Source organism: Bos indicus x Bos taurus, chromosome 29 (genome assembly GCF_003369695.1).
Source record: "Bos indicus x Bos taurus breed Angus x Brahman F1 hybrid chromosome 29, Bos_hybrid_MaternalHap_v2.0, whole genome shotgun sequence".
NCBI classification, from domain to species: Eukaryota; Metazoa; Chordata; class Mammalia; order Artiodactyla; family Bovidae; genus Bos; species Bos indicus x Bos taurus.
This window is the reverse complement of record NC_040104.1, coordinates 1,184,340-1,204,301: the sequence shown is the minus strand read 5'-3', so window position 1 is coordinate 1,204,301 and position 19,962 is coordinate 1,184,340. Positions and strand designations below refer to the sequence as shown.

Below are 19,962 nucleotides of genomic sequence, written 5' to 3'. Positions count from 1 at the left end.
CAGTTCCCCTGTCCCCCACTTCTGAGGGTCCCAGGCCCTTTGGGTTCTGTCCATGCTTCCCCAAGGGCCTCTGATATGGGCTCAGGCCACCGGGCCAGCTGCGGGGCTCAGCCTGAATCTTCCTACACTCTCCCAGGAGCAAGCCTCCCCCATTTTTCAGACATGGAATGAGCCCAAATGCAACAAGCTCCCCGCCACACCCTACACTCCATCCAGACCTGACCTGGCTATGCACCTGGGCTGGGCATCTCGCTGAGTTCAGGGTCCACCTCCAGCCAGGGCTTCTCTCCTCAGCAACACCTTACTCCTTCGGTTCCACCTGGGGCAGGGAAAGAGGAAGGACCTCAACCCAGCCCCAGCCCCAAATAGCCCTGGAGTTAGCCAGTGCTTCCTTCCGGGACAGCCCCGCCCCACCCCCACCCCACGATGTTTGTTATCCAAAGTGCTGGCTCGGAGTCAAGAACACACTCTCCTCCACACACACACACCCAAATACTCACACCTGAGTGCTCAGGCTAGCAAGGGAGAGGCCCACCTACTGTGGACAAAGCTCTGAAGCCAGAGGTCAGGAGAATTGAGAGTGGGAAAGAGAGGGCCCAGTGGAGGCCCTGGCCATCACGACCTTCCCCAGCTGCACTCACAGCTCTAGGGTCCCGAGTGCCCACCTGTCCCAGGAGAGTATAGAAAGCAGTCTTCTGCAAGGATTTTTGTGACCCTTCATTCAAACAGCCGCGGCTGAGGGCGCCTCTCAGATCCCTCCCTCCAGGCGAAGAAGCTGCGCTCTCCGGGGGGCCGAAGCCTTTCAGAGCCCTGAGTTGCCCCCACGGGCTAGAGGAGGCCCCGCCCTCACTCTCCACTGGGCAGCCCTGGGGACGGGGGTTAAGGAATGTTTGGGTCGTCTGGTCACAACATCCCCCCACCAAATTATCACCTTCAAAAGCTCCCGGGGTTCCTTGGCCCCCTAGGCAGAAGTCTTTCTCCCCTCCTCAGAGCGAGGCCCCCAGGGCCTGGCACAGGTACACACCTGGCGCAACACAGATGCCCGAAACATGCCCCCCACCCCGCCCTACGGCTGCCCGGAGCCGGCGGAAAGACGAGGTCTTCGCAGCCTGCGGGGGTCCCTGCGCCTCCGTGGCCTCCAGTCGCTGTCTGTCCATCCTGGGGTGGCCTCCCGGACGCTCCCCTCCGCGCTCCGGGGTGTTTCCGGCAGACACCGCCCGAGGTGTAATTACCTATGTTTGCTCCCGCTCTGGACAACCAGAGTCCAAGCGGCCGAGGGCTCGTGTTCCAACAGCGGTCGGCTGGGGCGGACCCTCAACTGTCTTTACCGGGCTGGGGGGCACCCTGCGAGGGCGGGTCCCGAGAGCGCCGCTTAAGGTGGACTTTTAATTGGAAGCGACAAAGGCTGGGGGTACAGTGCTGCCCAGGGGGCCACCACCTCCCACCAGAGTTCAGATGTGTGACCAGAGGCACACCTTCTCGCCTCTGAGCTTCCCACTCCACCCCCCACCCCGTAAAATGCAGACCCAGGCTCCCACCGCCAGGGCTCGTGGAGAGGGGACGCGCGGATGCCTAAGGTAAAGCGCCGCCTGGGCCGGGCTCGCGGGGTGCGCTCGTGCCCGCCCCGGGCTAGAGAAGCCGCCCGCGGCAGGCCCCGCACGAACAAAGACTGCCGGGGGTGGGGTGGGGTGGGGGGCAGCTCCTGCCAGGCCGGTGGAGAGAGGACGCTAGCGCTCGGGACCCGGACGACTGGACCCTCCGCGTCTGTAAGATGAGACTGGTGGGGGGGTCTCCGGGTGGGGCGGAGCGCTGGGGCCCGGAGGGCTTCCTGGAGGTGGGGTTCCAGGCGCGGGATCGGAGGCCGCGCGGCCCCTTTAAGATCCGGGGCCGGGGCGAGAGGGGAGGGCAGAGGGCGCCCGGCGACGGCGCGGAGGCCGGCCCCCGCCCCCCACGGCCGCCGCCTCTAATCTGCACCCGGAGCCGGGGCGCTGGCTGACGTCACCTGCCCCCGAGCCGCGTGCGCTGATTGGCTGCAGGTGACGTCAGGGGCTTTTTTCGCTTGGCATGACCTCATCCCCGCCGGCGGCCCCGCCCTCCGCCCCGGGCCTGTCACTCGCGGCCGAGCGCGGCGGCCAAGCCGGCTCCGCGGCCCCCGCCCCCCGCCCCGCCGGACGCCGGACCCCGAGCCCGAGCCCGAGCCGGAGCAGCCCCGGCCGCGCCCGCCGAGCCGCGGGGTGGGATGCGCGCGTGCCCGCCCGCAGTGCGCGCGCTCGGGCCCGTGCGAGCGCTCCCCGCGGCGGCGGCGACGGCGGCGACCCGCGCGCTCCCCCGGCCCCGGCTGCGCGGGCCCCCGCCGGGCCCATGGGCTGCGCGGCGGAGCGGGCGCGCTGAGCGCAGCGCAGGTCCCGGGTGCCGGCCTGAGGCGAGCGAGAGCGAGGTGAGCGGGGCGCCGGTGGGGCTGGGGGACGCGCGGGGCGCCGGCGGGGCCGGGGGGGTGGTGGTTCGTGCGGGGCGCAGGCGGGGCTGAGGGGGGGCGCGCGGAGCGCCGGGGGCCTGGGGGCGACGCGCGAGGCGCCGAGGTGCTGGGGGTACGCGCGGGGCGCCGAGGGGCTAGGGGATCACCGGCGCGCGGCCCGAGCGCCCGGCTCGGCCGGGTGGGCGCTGCATCGGGAGCGCTCGGGGGGTTGCGCGGGGCGGGCACGGGGAAGAGGAGATGGCCTGGAGATGAGCGGCCCCCACCGGCCCTCAGGAGCGCCGCCGACCCGACCGAGAAGTCCTTCCCCCGCCTCCCGCGGCGCCCCGCGGACCCCGGCCCGGCACACACCCGGCCACCGCTTCGCCGCCTTTCTACGCGCGATTCTTTCTTATTTTGGTGGGGGAGGGGCATGAATTAAGGACGAGGACGACCATTAAGATCGAGCGTGGATCTATCTGAGCCCCATGTGCCCCCCCGAAAAGCACCCCCACCACAGGGACCAGGATTGAAGAGGATCGTCCTTTGCAGGGCCGGGCGCGGAAATGCGGCGGCCTGGGCCGTTGGAGCTCAGGGCGTTTGGCGGGTGGCAGCCTCAGGAGAGGTTCGCTCCGTGTCTGGCCTTCTCCCCTGTCTTGCCACGCTGCGATGGGCACCCCCACCTCAGGGAGCTCAGCTGGCCTCTGCGGAATAAAGGCCAGCCGCCAGCCTGCTGCAGACGCGGCGGGTGCTGGGGGAGGGGCTGGCACTGCCAGGCTGAGTGCAACCAGCCTCCTTCAGCCTGTGCACCCACCTTGGGGTGAAGGGTATGTAATAGTCTGGCCTGGAGGGGAAGGGGCAGAAATGGGCCCAGTCTGCACGAGGTCATCCCTTCTGGGAGAATTTACCTTCTAATTTCCTGCTGCAAAAAATGTACTGACTTTGCAAGGGGGAGCGTTGGGGCCTGGGCTCTCAGTGATGGGGTGGGGGTGGGCGGCCTCCGTAGGATGGGGGAGAAAGGCGGCGGGTGGAGTGTGCGGTCTGCAGTTTTCTTGCGCAGCTTGGTGAAGGGGAGGGGGTTCTTCCTGCCTTGTGCCCTCTGCTCCTGGGGGTCTGTGGAGGTCTGAGAGACTGTCCGTTCCCAGCGTCTCCCCGAGTCCTTCTTGCTCCCACAGCAGCCCAGGAAACGCAGGTAGCATCCAGCACCCCTGTCCTGCCCCAAGATGGCAGGTGTCCCTGGCATTTGCTCCTCAGATGGTTGATAAGCATTCGCCAAAGATGGCCAGGTCATGTGACCAGGGACTGGGAGTTCGTCCTGAAGTCTAACTGAAATACCTCCTGCTGTAGTCAGCCTAGGGCCCTGGGGGAGTTGCTAGGCAGGTTCTAGTCCCCTGCTGCCCTCCGGAAGCTTCCTGGATCCCAGAGGCTGCCTCTGGAAAGGGCAGGTTCCAGGCACAGAGATGCAGAAAGATGTTTGAAGCCCCTTTCCGCACCAGGACCCTTCCCAGCATCACCTCTCCTCTAGGCTGAGGCTGACCTTGAGGCCCAGAAGCTGCAATCAGAGAGCTTGGGGTGGGGGGTGGGGGGCCCGTAGTCTCCTGCCTAGAGGAGGGGTGGAGGAAGTGGAGGTTGTCTGCCTGTCTCCTAGATGTGCAGCTCCCAAGGAGAGGAGAGGAAGGGGCGAGCCCACAGCAACAGTGATGAGGCTCGGGCTGAGACTGTCAGACTGCACAGGCTGAGGCCCCCTCTGCCTGAACCTCAGACGGTGACTGGTGGGCTCTGGCCCCGGCAGTTAGCATGGGGGAGGGGTGCCCAGTAGAAGTCCTGTTGATCAGCGGGGATAAAACCAGCTAGGCAGGAGCAGAGGAAGCCGAGACTGGTGCGTCCTGAGCCTGCCTCCCTGAGGACCCTTGTGCCAAGCCCTCCAGTCCCAGTTCAGCCCCCAACTCCTGGGCACTGAGGATAGAGCCCCACCCCACTGTCTCCCAAGTCCATAGCCTCCCCAGGTCAGGCTGGCTCTGCCTGGCCTTGCCAAGAGCAGCCAGGACAGAGTGGACGCAGCTTGGGTCCTGTGCCAGTCATCTCAGAGAGCTGGGGGGCGGTGCAGAGAGCCAACCTGGTGAGCACGTGGGCCCCTGCCTGTGAGAGGCCACCCCTGCCAGCCTCTCTCCTGGCTTCCAGAGGGTAGCAGTTTCTGCCTCCAAGCCTGCCCCCGGGTCAGAGTGAGCCGGAAACCCAGCACCGGGGGTCTGTGCGCCGTCAGCTCTGCCTGAGGCCTACCTTGGTGACCTGGCTCCGCCAGGCAGGAGCCACGCTGAGTGGTGGCCAGGGTCTCTGTCTGCCTTTCCTGGGATTCCCGCGTCCCCCGACGCTGAGCACAAGGTGCCCTGGTGAGGATGCCCCTAGCTGGGAGTTTTCTGGTTGTACACGTGCTGAGGGACACGGATGTCCCTCTTGGAGGCCATGGGAGCCGATGAGGAGAGGCTGTGGCTGCATCTGGGGCTGGGGCGTGCTGGAATCTCGGGCACTCGCGTGCAGAAGGTGAGGACACATGCGTGCAGTGACCACGTGAACGTGCACACACGTACTGTCGTGTGAATCACGGCACACAGGGCTGGGATGGATTGTGGGAACCGGGTAAGTACGTGCCATGAGCGTGGCCAGTGGCAAAGGGCTGTGTCCAGCCTGTATTTCACATGAGGGCCAGGCGGCGCCGTGGATCCCAGGAAAGCAGGGAGGCGGTGCCTGTGGCCTCCCAGGCCTGGCCCAGCAGCAGGCAGGGAGGGGCGGGGCTCCTCCTGCTTCTGGCCTGGGACCCTGTCTCCTCGGCTGCTGCCCTCTGGTGGGGCTGACCCAGGCTCCCAGCTGACCTAGGCTCTGGGTGCTCCCTCCCCGGGGGAGGGTCTCAGCTGAGCCTGCAGGGGGTCCTTAAAAGCCGGGAGGCCCAAGCCCCTACACATCCATTTTCTCTGCGCCCACCTGGCCTATTGCAGCATCTCCACCCCACCCTGCTCTGCCCAGCTCTGCGCCCTGCTCTGACTGTCGCAGCTGGGGAAGTGAGGGGTCTGCCCAAGGAGGGCCTGGGGGCCAGCACAATGCAGGGGGTCCCGCCCAGGAAGGGCAGGGCTCCCCAGGATGGGAGAGTGAGCCTGTGCATGTGGGAGGTGACTGGAGGGTTAGGACCTGGTGGGGCGTGCAGGGGCGGGCGGGCCTGGCTGAATTGGTCCCCCCCAGCTGCTGGGCACCTGAGGGCGTGCGCGGGGAGCAGGCGAGGAGCGGACCTGGCTCTGCAGCTCCGCCTGCTGCCGCAGGAGCAGCGGTTGCCTGGCACCCCTGCTGTTGCCATGGCAACAACGGAGGTGCCAACTTGCTAATGAGTCCCCCTCAGCTGCAAATAACAATATTACAGTGGTTAATAGGGCCAAGCCAGAGGCTCCTCAGGAGCCGGGGCTGGGGACCAGGTACCAGGTGGGCCCACAGGCCAGCCGTCCACCCCTCCAGCCCCTGCCCCCTCTCCTCCGCGGGTCTCCGGCCTCACCTCCCTGCCCCTCCGCCAGCCTCCTTTCCCCTCCGTGCAGTGAGCACCCCTTCACGCCGCTCTGGCAGTGTAAGGACTGGAGGGCAGGGGCAGCAAAGGCCTCCTCCCCCGCCCCACCACCCCCGTGGGAGGAGGCTCTGCCCGTGGTGTCCCCACCCCACGGTCTCCTTGTCGGGGCCCTGGGCCTCTGGACTGGATGCAGGTCCCACATCCCATGGTGGGAGGCTCTGCCCAGGTGCGTCAGGGGGGCCTGGAGGCGGGGCCTGTCCCAGCCTTAAAGGGAGTCAGGCAAGAACTTGGAAAAACCTCTCAAAACCGCTCGACCAGGAGTCGAGTTGGGGTCCCCTGGGCACGCGGACAGAGGCCTCAGAGCAGGTCGGGCCCCTCAGCAGGCAGCCCCACTGTCTTGCCGTGGCCCTCAGGAGGGCAGGGCCCCGTCTGCACCCCAGGCCCTGCCCCCACCAACAAGGCGCCCAAGCGCCTGAGGAGCAGCATCTGTGAGCAGGACCTCGAGGCCCCAGCACTGTCCAGGGCCTCCCTTGGCACCAGCTCCAGTGGCCCAGCCCTGGGCTGCCCATGCCAGGTGGGCCAGTCCCCACCCGCCTTGCACCTACTCCTCTGTGACCCCTGGCACCCCCCACGAGCCTGGGAGCTCATCCCAAGGGCTGGCGCAGAGACAGTGGCCACCGTCCCCAGGGTCGTCAGTGCTGACTGAAAGGCGAGGCGTGTCTCCAAGCGCCGCGCACCCCAGCACCCTCTGTGGCTGCCGGCGAGGGGCTTACCGAGGGAGTTCCCTTGCTGGCCCTGTGGGGGAGTCCGTCTCTCAGCCTCCCCACCCCCCAAGCTGGCAGAGGAGAGACCCCGGGTGATCAGGGCGGCCGTGGGCCCCTTTCTGTCCAGTGTCCTTGATGCGACCTTGGGTTAATCCCACCCCTCCCCCGAGCCTCAGTTTCCCCAGCTTTCGAGCAAACTTGTCATCCTGAAGATGCATGCCTCCCTGGGTACTGTGAGGCCTGGGAGGGGGGGCGTTGAGAAAGGCCCGTCTTGGCAGGTGGGCCAGTGGTGGCAGAGGCTTGGCACCAAATCAGAGGGGGCTTCCGCCCAGACTCCAGAGCCTCACGTCCCACCCACCTCCTACTCCCTCCAGTCACCCCTGAGCCCGAGGGTCCTACACAGTCACCCACACTCACCGCTGACCACTATCCTTGGGTGCCCTCCACCGCACCACAGTCCTTGTACCCACCAGGCCCCCAAAGGGGCCTCCTCAACCCCAGGGCACTGATGAGTCTGCGGTGCCCCATCATAGTGTCTCCCCCATTTCGTAAGTGTGTGACCCAGCCCTGAAGAAGGAGGAGGAGGCTGGCCCCCTGTGTGCCTGAACCCTGGCCCGCAGAACTGGGACGCAGAGCTCCTGGCCCAGTCAGTGCCCTGCCCTCCACCCCATCCAGATGATCGGCTTATGGAGCCAGCGGCCCACGCCGTCCAGAAAGTGGGGGGCGGGGAGAGACCTGCATCCCCAAGACAGGACAGGCAACGCGGGGGCAGAAGGGGGTGCCCTGGGAGGGGTGAGCGTCCGGGGGGCCTGGCCTGGGGGAGGGACCCTCGGGCCTCACCCTGCCTGAGTCCTGCGGCCCTGCCTTCTGTGGCCCCACTCGCCTTGCTATGTCCTGCTGAGAGGCTGGCGCTGTGACCTGGAGGGCTCAGGACGGGACCAGCCCCGCCCGAGCACCCTTCCCAGGGTCACAGACCCCAACGGGAAAGCAGCAGGCTTAGGGAGCCCAACCTCCATGAAGGAGCCAGAGGGAGCGAGAACCCTCCCCACTGGCATGTGTCAGCCCCAGACACGCTGCCCTTGGACCAGTCCCCTTGCCAGCCCGTCCGAGGCCCAGGGGCCTGCGGGACCACTGACCGTCCGCCTCTCCCCGCAGGTCTGGCGCCATGCCTGGGCACTCCAAACCCTAGGCCACGTCCAGGCCGTTGGAGCTGCCCCTGCCCACTCCCGGGGTCGCCCCTCCCCACTGCCCACTGCCGCGCCATGGCCGGGGACCGGCTCCCACGGAAGGTGATGGATGCCAAGAGGCTGGCCAGCCTGCTGCGGGGTGGGCCCGGGGGTCCGCTGGTCATCGACAGCCGCTCCTTCGTGGAGTACAACAGCTGGCACGTACTCAGCTCCGTCAACATCTGCTGCTCCAAGCTGGTGAAGCGGCGGCTACAGCAGGGCAAAGTGACCATTGCTGAGCTGATCCAGCCTGCCGCCCGCAGCCAGGTATGCAGCCCGCCCGTCTCTCTGGCTCCTCCGGGAGCCAGGGCTGGGGCAGCCTTCCCTTTTTCTGCCCTTGAAGCTGCTCTGTGCTCCTCGGGGTCAGATTCCAAGCCATTGGCAGGCAGCGCCCCTGTCCACCTTAGGACTACAAGAGCGCTCCTCCCCAGGGTGACCCTCCGCCGACAGACTCAACACCCTCCTACCAGCTTCCTGCCCTCCCCACAGAGCCACTGACCCTGCCCGGGTCCCCACTCAGCCCCACACAGAGGCCTCCATGCAGGGCCCAGCCACGTGGTGTGGCTGTGCCCGGGCTGTGGATGGAGCCGGGGGGGACACGGGAGACAGACGGGCAGCGAGGAGGGCGGCTAGGCCTCTCTGACCACCCTGAGGACTCAGAAGAGGACCAGACGGGCGGCTGGGGGCTCACACAGGCACAGGGGCATCCAGTCCCGGTCTCTCCCCCTGGATCCTGAGGACCAGGAGCTCTCTCCGAGGCCTGCAAGACCGTCGCTGGTCACCTCAGGCAATAGTTGTCTCTGTTGCCCAGGGGCATCGAGCCCACACTGGACTGTGACCTGCGAAGCCCACGTGGGGGAGGTTTGGCTCCCCAGGCGGCCCAGAGGCTCAGGGAGGGGTCTTGGTCATTGGCCCTGCTTGAGGCAGAGCTGGGATGTGAGAGGAGCCAGACGGGAGTCCCCTGCGGCCTCCAGTGAGGGGAATCCGGTGATGAATAACCCCCAGCAAGTGCTGGGCCAGAATGCTCTCCCATTGGCTGTCGGTGACATCATCGGCCCAGGGCTGGCAGCTCAGCGAGCTTAAGGGCTGAGCGTGTTGGGGGCGGGCTACCAGCTGCTCCGAGCCCAGCGGCTCACATCTGGGCCCCCAGCTGGCAGTGGAGAGGGGAGGGCCGGTGGGCCCCAGCTTCCCACTGCTTCCACTGGGATGGCTGGGGGCAAGGAGGGCCTGCTGCAGCCTCCGAAGGCCCCATCACTGGCCAGGGACAGAAGGAGACCCCAGACCCAGAGGTCCCCCCACCCAGCCTTCAGAATCCCCAACGTGTGCCTCCTGGGGCCCTCGGCCTCCCTGGGAGCCAGCCAGGCCTCCCTGTGCCCCGGAGGTCAGGGCGCCCGCATGCGCCTCCTGGGAACTCACGCCTGCCCCGCGTCTCCTCCACAGGGGCTGGGCCCCCAGTGTCTGTTAACTGTATGTGGGAGCGTGGCTGCCTCAGGGGGCTGTGTCCCCCGACCCTCCCTGCTCCGGGGGGCTGCCCTGTGGCTGCACAGTCACAGCTGTCCAGGTGTACACCGTGGCTGGGCGCCCGCCCTTCCTGCCTTCAAGGCACCACAGGGACAGGCCCTCCCTTTCCACCGCCTGACCAGCAGCAGTGGAGGCGGCAGGGGATGCGGCGACTGGCGGGCACCTGGCCCCCCTGACCTCTGCCCTCTGCCCAGATGGAGGCCGCGGAGCCTCAGGACGTGGTGGTCTACGACCAGAGCACCCGGGACGCCAGCGTGCTGGCCGCAGACAGCTTCCTGTCCATCCTGCTCAGCAAGCTTGACGGCTGCTTCGACAGCGTGGCCATCCTTACAGGTGCCTTCCCGAGGCCTCTCTCCCCTGCTGGCGGCAGGGCGGGGGCGGGGGCAGGGGTGGGCACGTCCAAAGGGTCACGTTCCGGATCGGCCTCTGCTCTCCTCTCTAAGCCCAGGGCCCAGCGTCTGCTGGGACGGTGGGGACCCAGTGGAGGCGAAGCTAGGGAGCTCCGAGTTCTCAGGGACTCCTCCGACCCCCTCCCCCGGGCCCCCACACTTCAGGTCCCACCTCCAGCGAGGGCCCAGGCCCACCACCAGCAGGTGAGACATGGACAGCGGGAAACCCCAACACAGGCCTGAGGCAGGGGAAATGGGGGGGATCTAGGCAAAGACCTGGTGTACCTTGGAAGCTACCCCCCACCCACACAGGTACGCGCGCGCGCGCACACACACACACACACGCATACAGTCTGAGGGAGGAGGCATAGGCCCCACCCTGGGGAAACCCTAGTCTGAGCAGGAATTGATCCCCCACTGGGGGGTCCTCTGAATGCTCCAGCTGGCACAGGGAGCCTAGCAACTGCCTATTTGATCACCACTGCTATCTGCCCAGGGGGAGGTCCCCATGGGGCTTACATTCCCCCAGATCAGACTGGCCAGCCCCCTCCCCAGGTGGCCCAGGGCCTGTCCCCCAGGATGTGCAACCTCCCTGCCTGGGTGCCCTGCGCTACAGCAGGAGAGGGTGGGGGGAGGGCCCACACCGCCATCACCCCCACCATCACACAGCTGCTAGGGTGCTGCTCTTCATTCTGACACCTGCCCTGAGCACCTCCTGAGCATGACGGGCGTTGGGGGCACCAGGCCAGCCCTCCTGTGAGGAGAGGGGCTGCAGACTGCTCCAGCAGCTGCCAGGGGCCGGGGCTCCGGGCAGACCCCTCAGAGAACGGGTCCTGTGAGCGTGTGCTGTGCTCTCCATGTGTGGATGGAGGGGGGGGGGGGGTGTGTGTGCGTGCATGTGTGAGCTCTGGGAGCCAGAAGCCACAGAGCTGCAGAGCTGACACAGCTGATATGCCCTGGGGCTGTGTGGGCCGAGCGGAGGGGGGTGTCACAGGTGTCCTGGTCTGCCCGCAGTCCCCCGGGAGCCCCTGTGTGTGTGCACACACGCGCGTGTGTGCCCTTGCTACATATGACACCAGAGGCCCTCCCAGACGTTTGAGAAGAGGGTCCCGGAGCAGCGCCCCACTTCCCCCTGGGCTGCCCAGGGCCCTTGCTGGTCAGGCCCCGGGTGAGCTGGGTGGGAAGTCCCCTGCGAGCTGGCGGTGCCCCACCCCAGGGTTAGAGGGTTTCCCCCGTTTCTATGAGGAGCAAGCCAGGGAGCAGTCATGACCCTGAGGAGGGACAGGCTTGGGGCAGCGCCCACCCGAACCCTGGAGAAGGGCAGGGCCGAAGGGTTAGAGGTAGGCCGTCGGCCCAGCGAGCTAGGCACACGGAGCGGGCTGGGCAGACGCCCGCGGGAAGGACAGACCCCTTCGTGGGTGGGAGGAGGGGCGCCAGGGAGACGCGCGGCACAGCCAGGGAGAAGGGAACTCCAGGGCGGGGCGCTTTGCGGAGCGAGCGGTGGAAGCGGGCCGCGCCGGGGTCCCGAGCGGGTGCCCAGACCACGCCGCGCCTCTCCCGCACGGCTACTGGCCATGACTCCCGGCGGGCATGGGGACGCGCGCCTGGCACTTTAAGGGGTGCGCGGAATGCGGGCCGGTGTGGTCGCCGCGGGCCGCCCAGCCCCTGCGCGCGCCACCTCTCGACCCGGCCGGAGAGGACTCCAGCGCTTGCGGCCCCTGCGCGGAGGGCGGGTGCCGCCCCAGCCCGGGACTGCGGCGGGCAGGGACTGCGGCGGGCAGCGGGGGCTCCGGGGCGCGCCCCCAAATCCGGGCCGAGCCGCATCCGCACTGGAGCGCGCAGTGACAGAGGTGGGTGGGGCCAGGAGTGCCTCCCGGAACGCGCGTTTTTCCCTGACCTGCAAGGCATGGTTGGGGAGGGGGGGCTACCCTACCGAAGGAGGGTGCCCTGGAGAGCCCTGGGAGGTCTGGGCACCTCCCCAGGTCCTGAGAGGGCTGCACCCGGGGGGAGTGGTGGACAGACGGTCCAGGGCTGCTGGCACAGATGCTGCCCCTCCTATGTCACCCATTCCTAGGCCCTGGGGTGTCCCGAAATCATGGGAGGACGGGAGGCTATAGGGAGCACTCTAAGCTGCCTGACTCTGCCTAGAGGGCGTTCTTGGGGGTTCCAGGAATTGCAGCAAAGGCTGGCAGATCTCTGCCCCTCCTAGAGGCTCTCCTTAGGAAGAGGGGGTTCCTGGTGGAATTCTCCACCCCACACACTTGCCTGTCTTTGTTGCTGAGAGAGCAGAGGAAAGGGACTGGCAGAGAAGGGTCTTCTGAGAGATGGTGCAGGCCCCGCCCCTCCCCCACGGGGGTCCCTGGCTCTGCACAGTGAGCTGGGGCCCGGCCCGGCCTCCCCTCGGGACCTGAGCAGCAGTGCCGGTGCCTCTGTCACCTGCTTCTCCCCGTGCAGCCAGCAGGCTCCCCTCCAAGGCTTATACCTCCATGCCCCTAGCCTGGAGGTGGTGGTCCCCCAAAGTCCAGCCTTGGTTAGGGGCCCCGGGAGTGCACCAGGCAGGCACTCTGGTTTATCTGAGCTGGGTCTAGGTGAAGAGCGAGGTCGCCAGGCATCTCTGTCTTCAGGAATCAGCCAGGTCTGGCCCCAACTGTGTCTGCGGGCGCCTGCCTCGCCCCTCTGCCGCCTCCTGGGGACAGGTCGGCCGTGGCCTGGCTGTTTGCTTATCCACTTCCATGAACCTCAGCACAGTGTCTGGGGCAGGCAGGACCAGGACACCGAAGCCCGAGGTCACTCGCTGAGTCCGATGTGTGCCCGTGGGTCCCCCTCAGCCCCTTCCTGACCAGCGGAGGGGCTCCTTCTGCCCACGTGCAGTCCAATGTACACGCGCGGGCAAGGAGGCAGGACACACGCCGGCCACGTGTACAGCGTGCAGCCTGCGTGCCCCAGTCCCCAGCGCTCCTTTCTCAGCCCAGCCTCTGCTCCTCCGTCGTCCCCTGCTGGGTGGAATGGAGCCGTAACCCGAGCGCACATGACCCTGTGTGCTGTGCCAGCTCCAGAGAGTGATGTCATGCCCAGGGCAGGGGGGGAGTGGCCCTCAAAGCCCTTGCCTCTCTGTCCTGGCATCCAAGCCTGGCCCAGGGCTCCCAGCCAACTGGAGGGATTGCATCAGCCCTGGGGGAGAGGCGGGCAGGCCCAGCCTGGCCCCACGCCACAGCGTGAAGACCCCTGTGGCCTCTGAACCTGCCTGTGTGTGGGTGCTGCTTGTGCTGCATGCTGACTGGTCATTTGTACGGCCTCCACTTTTATGGGCATCACAGCGGCGTCCTGAGGGAGGCCAGCCCCTGACTGGCATGAGGAGGGATGTGGGCTTAGGGGTGGGTGATGGGAGCGGGACAGCCTGGAGCCCTCCAGGACCAGCACGGAGACCAGGTGCTCCAGCCGGGGGCTTGCTGGCAGACTGGGCTGGGGTCTGTGCAGGGGGAGGCTGGGCAGCCGCTCTCCTTCCCCAGCCGGCCCACCCCTGACATGCGTCTCATCCATCCGCCCGCAGGGGGCTTTGCCACCTTCTCCTCCTGCTTCCCCGGCCTCTGCGAGGGCAAGCCTGCTACCCTGCTTCCCATGAGCCTCTCCCAGCCCTGCCTCCCTGTGCCCAGCGTGGGCTTGACCCGCATCCTGCCTCACCTCTACCTGGGCTCTCAGAAGGATGTCCTGAACAAGGTGTGTGTGTAGCCGGAGCCGGAGCCTCTCCTGGGCTGGTCTGGGGTGGGGAGGGGGGGTGCGGGGGTGGGGGAGCTGACCGTGGATGTGAGGGGTAGATACACCTGGGTGTGAGTCTGCCTGTGGTTTCACAGGACCCCAGAGGTCCTGGCAAGACCAGGGCAGGGCGGGGACGGGGCCTGGCAGGGCTGGGCAAAGAGGCGGCTCCCTGCCCCTTTGGCTCTGCAGCCTACGTGCCAGCCTGCTGATGTCACTGGGCCCCTGGCCAGCCCTGAAAGAACCCCGTGTTTTAAAAATGGTGACGCGGAAAGAGGGTAAAGCCACCGCCCAGGCAGCTCAGCCTTAAAATTCCTGGGAGCGGGAAGCAGGCTGTGGGCGTGTCTTGCAGGAGCGGCCCCCCACCCCTCCACCTAGCGAGGGGCTTGTAGGCTCTGCCGGGGGGGAGGCGGGGGCGGGGGGGGGGGGTGGTGCTCCAGGAACCAGATTCCAAGGCCCCGCCTCCAGGGCATCCCAGTTTTCAGTTGGCTGCACCCGCTTCCACCCTGTTCCCTACCCTCCCAGGATCTGATGACCCAAAACGGAATAAGCTACGTCCTCAACGCCAGCAACTCCTGCCCCAAGCCCGACTTCATCTGCGAGAGCCGTTTCCTGCGCATTCCCATCAATGACAACTACTGTGAAAAGCTGCTGCCCTGGCTGGACAAGTCCATCGAGTTCATCGGTGAGGTGGCCGGCACCCTCTCACCCAGGCCCTGGGAGGGCTGGAAGGCAGGGGCGGGAGAGGGCGGGAGAAACCTGAGGGAAGGGAAGGGCTGTGCGGCCCCAGCACTCACGTGGACCCCTGCCCCCAGATAAAGCCAAGTTGTCCAGCTGCCAAGTCATCGTCCACTGTCTGGCCGGCATCTCCCGCTCTGCCACCATCGCCATCGCCTACATCATGAAGACCATGGGGATGTCCTCGGACGACGCCTACAGGTAGCGCCGCCCCCTCCACCCGCTCGCCCCGCCCCCTCCACCTGCTCGTCCGCGGAGCCACCGTTCTGGGCCGGGGAGGAGGCCTGAGCCCAGCCCTGGCCCACTGGGGTCTGCCCAGCAGCTAGGTGCCCCCGAGTGGGCACTGGGGGCTGGGGCGAGCCTGGGGAGCTGCCTGGCCCGGCCGGAGCCCTGCCCGCATCCCGCGGCTCTCCCCCAGGTTCGTGAAGGACCGGCGCCCGTCCATCTCGCCCAACTTCAATTTCCTGGGCCAGCTGCTGGAGTACGAGCGCAGCCTGAAGCTGCTGGCCGCCCTGCAAGGCGACGGGGCGTCCCACCCCGGGACCCCGGAGCCCCTGCCGGGCCCTGCCGCCCCACTGCCGCCGCCGCCGCCACCACCTACCTCAGAGAGTGCTGCGAACGCCGCCTCCAGGGAGGCTGCACAGACAGGGGGTGCGGAGGCCCCCGGCCCCGCACCTGCCACCAGCGCGCTGCAGCAGGGCCTCTGCGGCCTGCACCTCTCCTCCGACCGCCTCCAGGACACCAACCGCCTCAAGCGCTCCTTCTCGCTGGACATAAAATCGGCCTACACCCCGAGCCGGCGGCCTGACGACCCCGGGCCCCCGGACCCCGGGGAGGCCCCCAAGCTCTGCAAACTGGACAGCCCGTCCGGGGGCACGTTGGGCCTGCCCTCCCCAAGCCCCGACAGCCCGGACGCGGCGCCCGACCCGCGCCCCCGGCTCCGCCGGCGGCCCCGGCCCCCAGCCGGCTCCCCGGCGCGCTCCCCGGCGCAAGGCCTCGGCCTGAACTTCGGCGACGCCACCCGGCAGACTCCGCGGCACGGCCTCTCGGCCCTGTCGGCACCCGGGCTGCCCGGCCCTGGCCAGCCGGCAGGCCCCGGGGGCTGGGCGCCGCCGCTCGACTCCCCGGGCACGCCCTCCCCCGACGGGCCGTGGTGCTGCAGCCCCGAGGGCGCACAGGGCGCGGGCGGCGCGCGGTTCGCACCCTTCGGCCGGGCGGGGGGGCCGGGCGCGGGCGGCGGCGACCTGCGGCGGCGGGATGCGGCGAGGCCCGAGGCCCGGGACGCGAGGACCGGCTGGCCCGACGAGCCGGCCCCCGAGACGCAGTTTAAGCGCCGGAGCTGCCAAATGGAGTTCGAGGAGGGCATGGTGGAGGGGCGCGCGCGCGGCGAGGAGCTGGCCGCGCTGGGCAAGCAGGCCAGCTTCTCGGGTAGCGTGGAGGTCATCGAGGTGTCCTGACCGCGGCCGGAGCGGCCTCTCCGCGGGGACGCGGCGCCCCGAGCCCTTGGCTGCCCTCGGCTGGGCCCGCTATAAATATATATTATATATAATGCAAAGAAAGGTAAATGGTTTTACTGCGATTTTTATCGAGAAGTAAATATTTCCATTTTTTATTTATTTAAGCTGTTCATTCTGGCAATGATTTGGCAACAGTGCGGGCGGTCCTCGGAGCTCTATTTTTACTGTCTGGTATTTAAACTGAAACCCACGTTTCTAAGCAATATGAGGCCACCTTCAGTTGCAAGCTGGGGTGCCAGGCCTGGGGTTCCCCCGCCCCCTCCCCCAGGAAACACTGCTGACCATTGCAAAGAGGCTGCTGAGCTTTCGTGCACTTTTTACATAAGAAAAGGGGAAAAAAGGATAAAAAACCTTTGCCGCAGACTGAGCCGCAGAGCCTCCCTGCCCTCCCGCTGCGTCCTCTCCTGCCCCTCCCTTCTCTGCTCCTCTCCCGGCTCCTCACCAAAGCCATAGATGGGAGGGGGTGTCCCGGGAGCCGGGGGAGGGGGGGAGGGTGGCCGAGGAGGCGCTCACAGCCCCCTGCCAGCTCCAGGCACCAAGTCTCAGTGCCACCGAAGGCGTCCCTGCCACCCATCCCCCCAGACTGTTGCCTGCCAAGTGTTGGGGGGCCAGGGTGGGGTCCGGAAGAGGGTAGCAGTGCAGAGAAGGGGGCTCTGAGTGTGAGGGGACATGAGTCCCCAGGGCAGGGTGGAGGTGGAACAGCCCCACTCGCGTCTGAGCCTGGGTCCAGCCTTAGTTCCAGTCCCGAGGAGGCTGCTACCCTCTCCTCCACCTTGTGGGGCTCCTCCCCCCAGTGCCAGCTGCCAAGTGGGGAACTGGCAGAGGGGGAGCTTGGCCCCTGAGGGGCAGTGGGAATAGCTGGGCCAGCCGTGCTGGCTCCACTGGTCGGAGGGCAGATAGATTCAGGGTCTTGTTCTGCCGGTCGAGGTGCCTCTCAGAGGAGGCACCTCATGCCTCTGGGTGGGGGTGGGGTGGGGTGTGGAGGCTTTCCTTCACTTGGGAGAGCCCCCTCCAGCTAAAGGCCCCTCATGTGAGCAGATGCTGGAGGTGTCCCCCATGTCTGCCAGCCCCCACAGGGCCCTCGGAGGAGGAAAACCCCGTACACCCCTCTCCTGTGGAGCGCTCCCCTCCCAAGTCTCCCTGATATCTTCGAGGTGACATGCCAGTCCCCAACCCCCGTTAGCTTTTTGGCCCAGGTGGGCCAGCCTGGGGTTGAGGGCAGGAGAAAAGCCCCAGCTATCCTCACCCCCCACCATCTGGGGTCAGGGGGACCCAAGGCTTTTGGCAGCAGGAGTGGGTGTCCCCTGACCTTCAGATGTCCTGGAGCATCCAGGAGTGGATGCTGGTCACTTGGTGAGAGGCCAAGGCCTGGCTGGAGGGGTGGCCTGGGCAGGACTGAGTGCTTGGGCAGGTGGGCGGGGGTTGCCTGCCCCCAGCTGCCCTCCAGCTGTTTATTCTGTTTGTTCTTCTTTTGACCCCAGCTCCTGTCCTGTCAAACCTCCTTTGAGCAAAAGTCCTGTTCCTGTTCCCTCTGTCCCCACCCCGTTCCCCCAAGAAAATAAGCTATCATTGTTGTATTTGCAATCTATGGATTAGAGGTTTAAGTATTTATTATTATTGGTTAATTATTATTATTATTGATTATGTAAATCTGCCTCCTGTCTGTCTATTGCGTTGGGTTTCGGAGGTGACCCTGGGTGTGGAGGATGCACTGGTCCCCTCTCCGCGCCCCACGCCTGTGCTGTCCAGGAGACAGTGGTGGGGGCCACTGGTTGAGCCCCACAGCCCTGGGGGCAGGTCCCACGGCCCGATCCCCTCCCTCCGTCCTTCTCCAGGGCTGCCGGTGCCCTGTGGCTTCTGGCCCGGGGCACGTCGGGGCTTTTGCTCTTGAGACACTGGCTGAAGTGAGTCGTTGTGAAGGGAGAAGTCCCTGTCTCAGCCCCCCAGCCCACGCCTCTCCCCATGCGGGGGCACAAGGCACCCAGCAAGAGCCCCTCCCTGGTCAGTCCCACCCACTCCCTGGGAGGTGCGGAGTGGGGCCCCAGGGCCCTCCCCCCTCCTGCCAGCCCAGTGCCCTGGCATGGGGTCCCCAGAATGGACCTGGCCTCCTCCTATTATTTGCTGGAAAGTCCAGCGGAGGAGAGGTGGCAGGTCCGCCCGCCCGGCTCCTGGTCCCTCTGGACTGGGCTGCCCACCCACCTGCCCGCCCCTCCTCTCCACCCTCTCCCCCATCGCGGCCGCTCTCTGCTCCCTGTCCTGTCCCCTTCTTTTGTATTTGGAAACAACGTGTTGTAATAAATCCTGAGATGGGTGTTTTCTCCATGCGTCTGGCTGCCTCTTTCTTCAGGCTGGTGGGAGGTTGTGTGGAGGGGCTTCCTGGGGCCAGAAGGTGGAGGGTATGGGACCTGGAAAGCCAGACTGCCTCCCACTCATGGCTCTGAACCCAGAACCCTAAACTCAGGGGGCAGGGGGGAAGGGGGAGGGGCAGATGTAGGATGTAGAACAGCCTTTTTTTTTTTTTTTTTTTTTTGCTATTTCAAGCTACTGAGAATTTAAATAACGTAGAACTATATAAAAGGGAATCTCAGTTTCGGCCTTCAGCTCCCCGCAACCCCCTCTCCAGAAATAACTGCTGGGAGCAGTTCCACACCCCACTGCAGACCTCCATGTGTGTGCACGCGTGAGCAGCGTGTGAGTACACGCATGTACCTACCACACAACAGCTCTTCCTTTTCACCAGAAACGGGGGTCTAGCTCTACAGAGCATCTGCAACTAGCTTTAGGGCGTTATTTAGATTCCTTATGGAACGTGCAAAGCCCAAAGGCATGGGGATGCCTGATGGGAAGCTCCCTGTGCGTCTCCGGCCACCAGGCTCCTCTCCCTGGAGCCAGCGCCCCCTGCAGGCCTCCTTCCCTCCCTGCCGGGGTGGCAGAGCTGCACTGTCAGTGTCCCCCTGGCCACCGAGCGTCCTCCGGCCTCGCTGCAGCTCTGAGCATCCCCATGGTGTCTCCTGGGACACATTCTGGCCCTGACTCCCCTGGCTCCCTCCAAAGTTTGCCCAGCCGTTACCATAACGACGGCTCCGCTGTACTGAGTGCTTGTGATGTGCCAGGCACCACTCCCTGAATTTCCTGGGAACCTCAGCTCTGGAGTCTCCGGGCAGCGTCCCCAGCAGATCTGTGCCCTCTGCCCCGCCGACCTCTGGCTAATGTGGCTCAAGATCTCCACTGGGGGGTCTGACCCTTCTTCGCGGTTGAACCTGCCTATCCTGGGGACCCTCCTCCTTTCTGAGCAGGCAGGTAGCCTAAACCAGTGACGCCAGCCAGACCTGTGTCTGTGCAAGTGTGTGTGACCACACACGTGTGTACACATAAGCACATGTGCACGTGTGTCAGCACACACACTTGCGTGGTGTATGTGTGTTTCAGGAAGCAGGAGAAAGCTAGGCCGGCCTCTCATCCGGGTCTTCGGGAGGAGGTAGGGTCCTTGAATCCTGCATCCTTAAGAGTCCTCAAAGAGGCCAAAAGCTAGAAGCGTTGGCTGTCCTCTGGCAAAGCTATTTTTAGCTCAAGAACATCTATTTATAGCTCTGGCAGCCCCTTGGAGTCAATAAAGAGGAGGACGGGAAAAAGCTGATGGTTGTTTGCAGCAGCGCAGCGGTGCTTCCCCACCCCAACTCTGTAGGAGCACGGGAGACCAGCAGGGGCCCTGGGGCCGGGGCAAGACTCCAAACCCCCCCGGCTCCCAGGGTCAGCCCGCCCCAGGACTGAATGAGGCAGGCAGGGCGGTCAGAGCTGGACCTCGGGGGCTGGCCTCCGCTTTCTCCTGACCACAGTCTGGTCCCGGCCACGCCGGGTCACCTGGGTTGTGGGCCCTCTGCTTATGTTTCCGCATCTCCCCCGCCACCCCTCACCCCTAGACCAGGAGCTCTAGGCACTTGACGGGTTTGGGATGGGGGACAGATGGGTGCTTTGGGGTTGTTGCGGTTGGCCTCAGACTGCTGACCGAGATACTGTGGCTGGGATGCCCGTGGCCCTCACCTGGGCTGGTGCTA

General features: G+C 66.2%; 1 protein-coding gene across 1 annotated transcript; it reads left to right on the top strand.

Moving 5' to 3' along the window:
* Positions 1 to 2,333: 2,333 nt before the first annotated feature.
* On the top strand, positions 2,334 to 18,227 carry DUSP8 (dual specificity phosphatase 8). The gene is made up of 7 exons (XM_027531640.1): positions 2,334 to 2,437; positions 7,919 to 8,256; positions 9,705 to 9,843; positions 13,450 to 13,616; positions 14,178 to 14,337; positions 14,468 to 14,591; positions 14,809 to 18,227. The coding sequence occupies exons 2-7, from the start codon at positions 8,026 to 8,028 to the stop codon at positions 15,845 to 15,847; spliced, it is 1,860 nt and encodes a 619-aa protein (XP_027387441.1). The 5' UTR covers positions 2,334 to 2,437; positions 7,919 to 8,025; the 3' UTR covers positions 15,848 to 18,227.
* Positions 18,228 to 19,962: the final 1,735 nt, after the last annotated feature.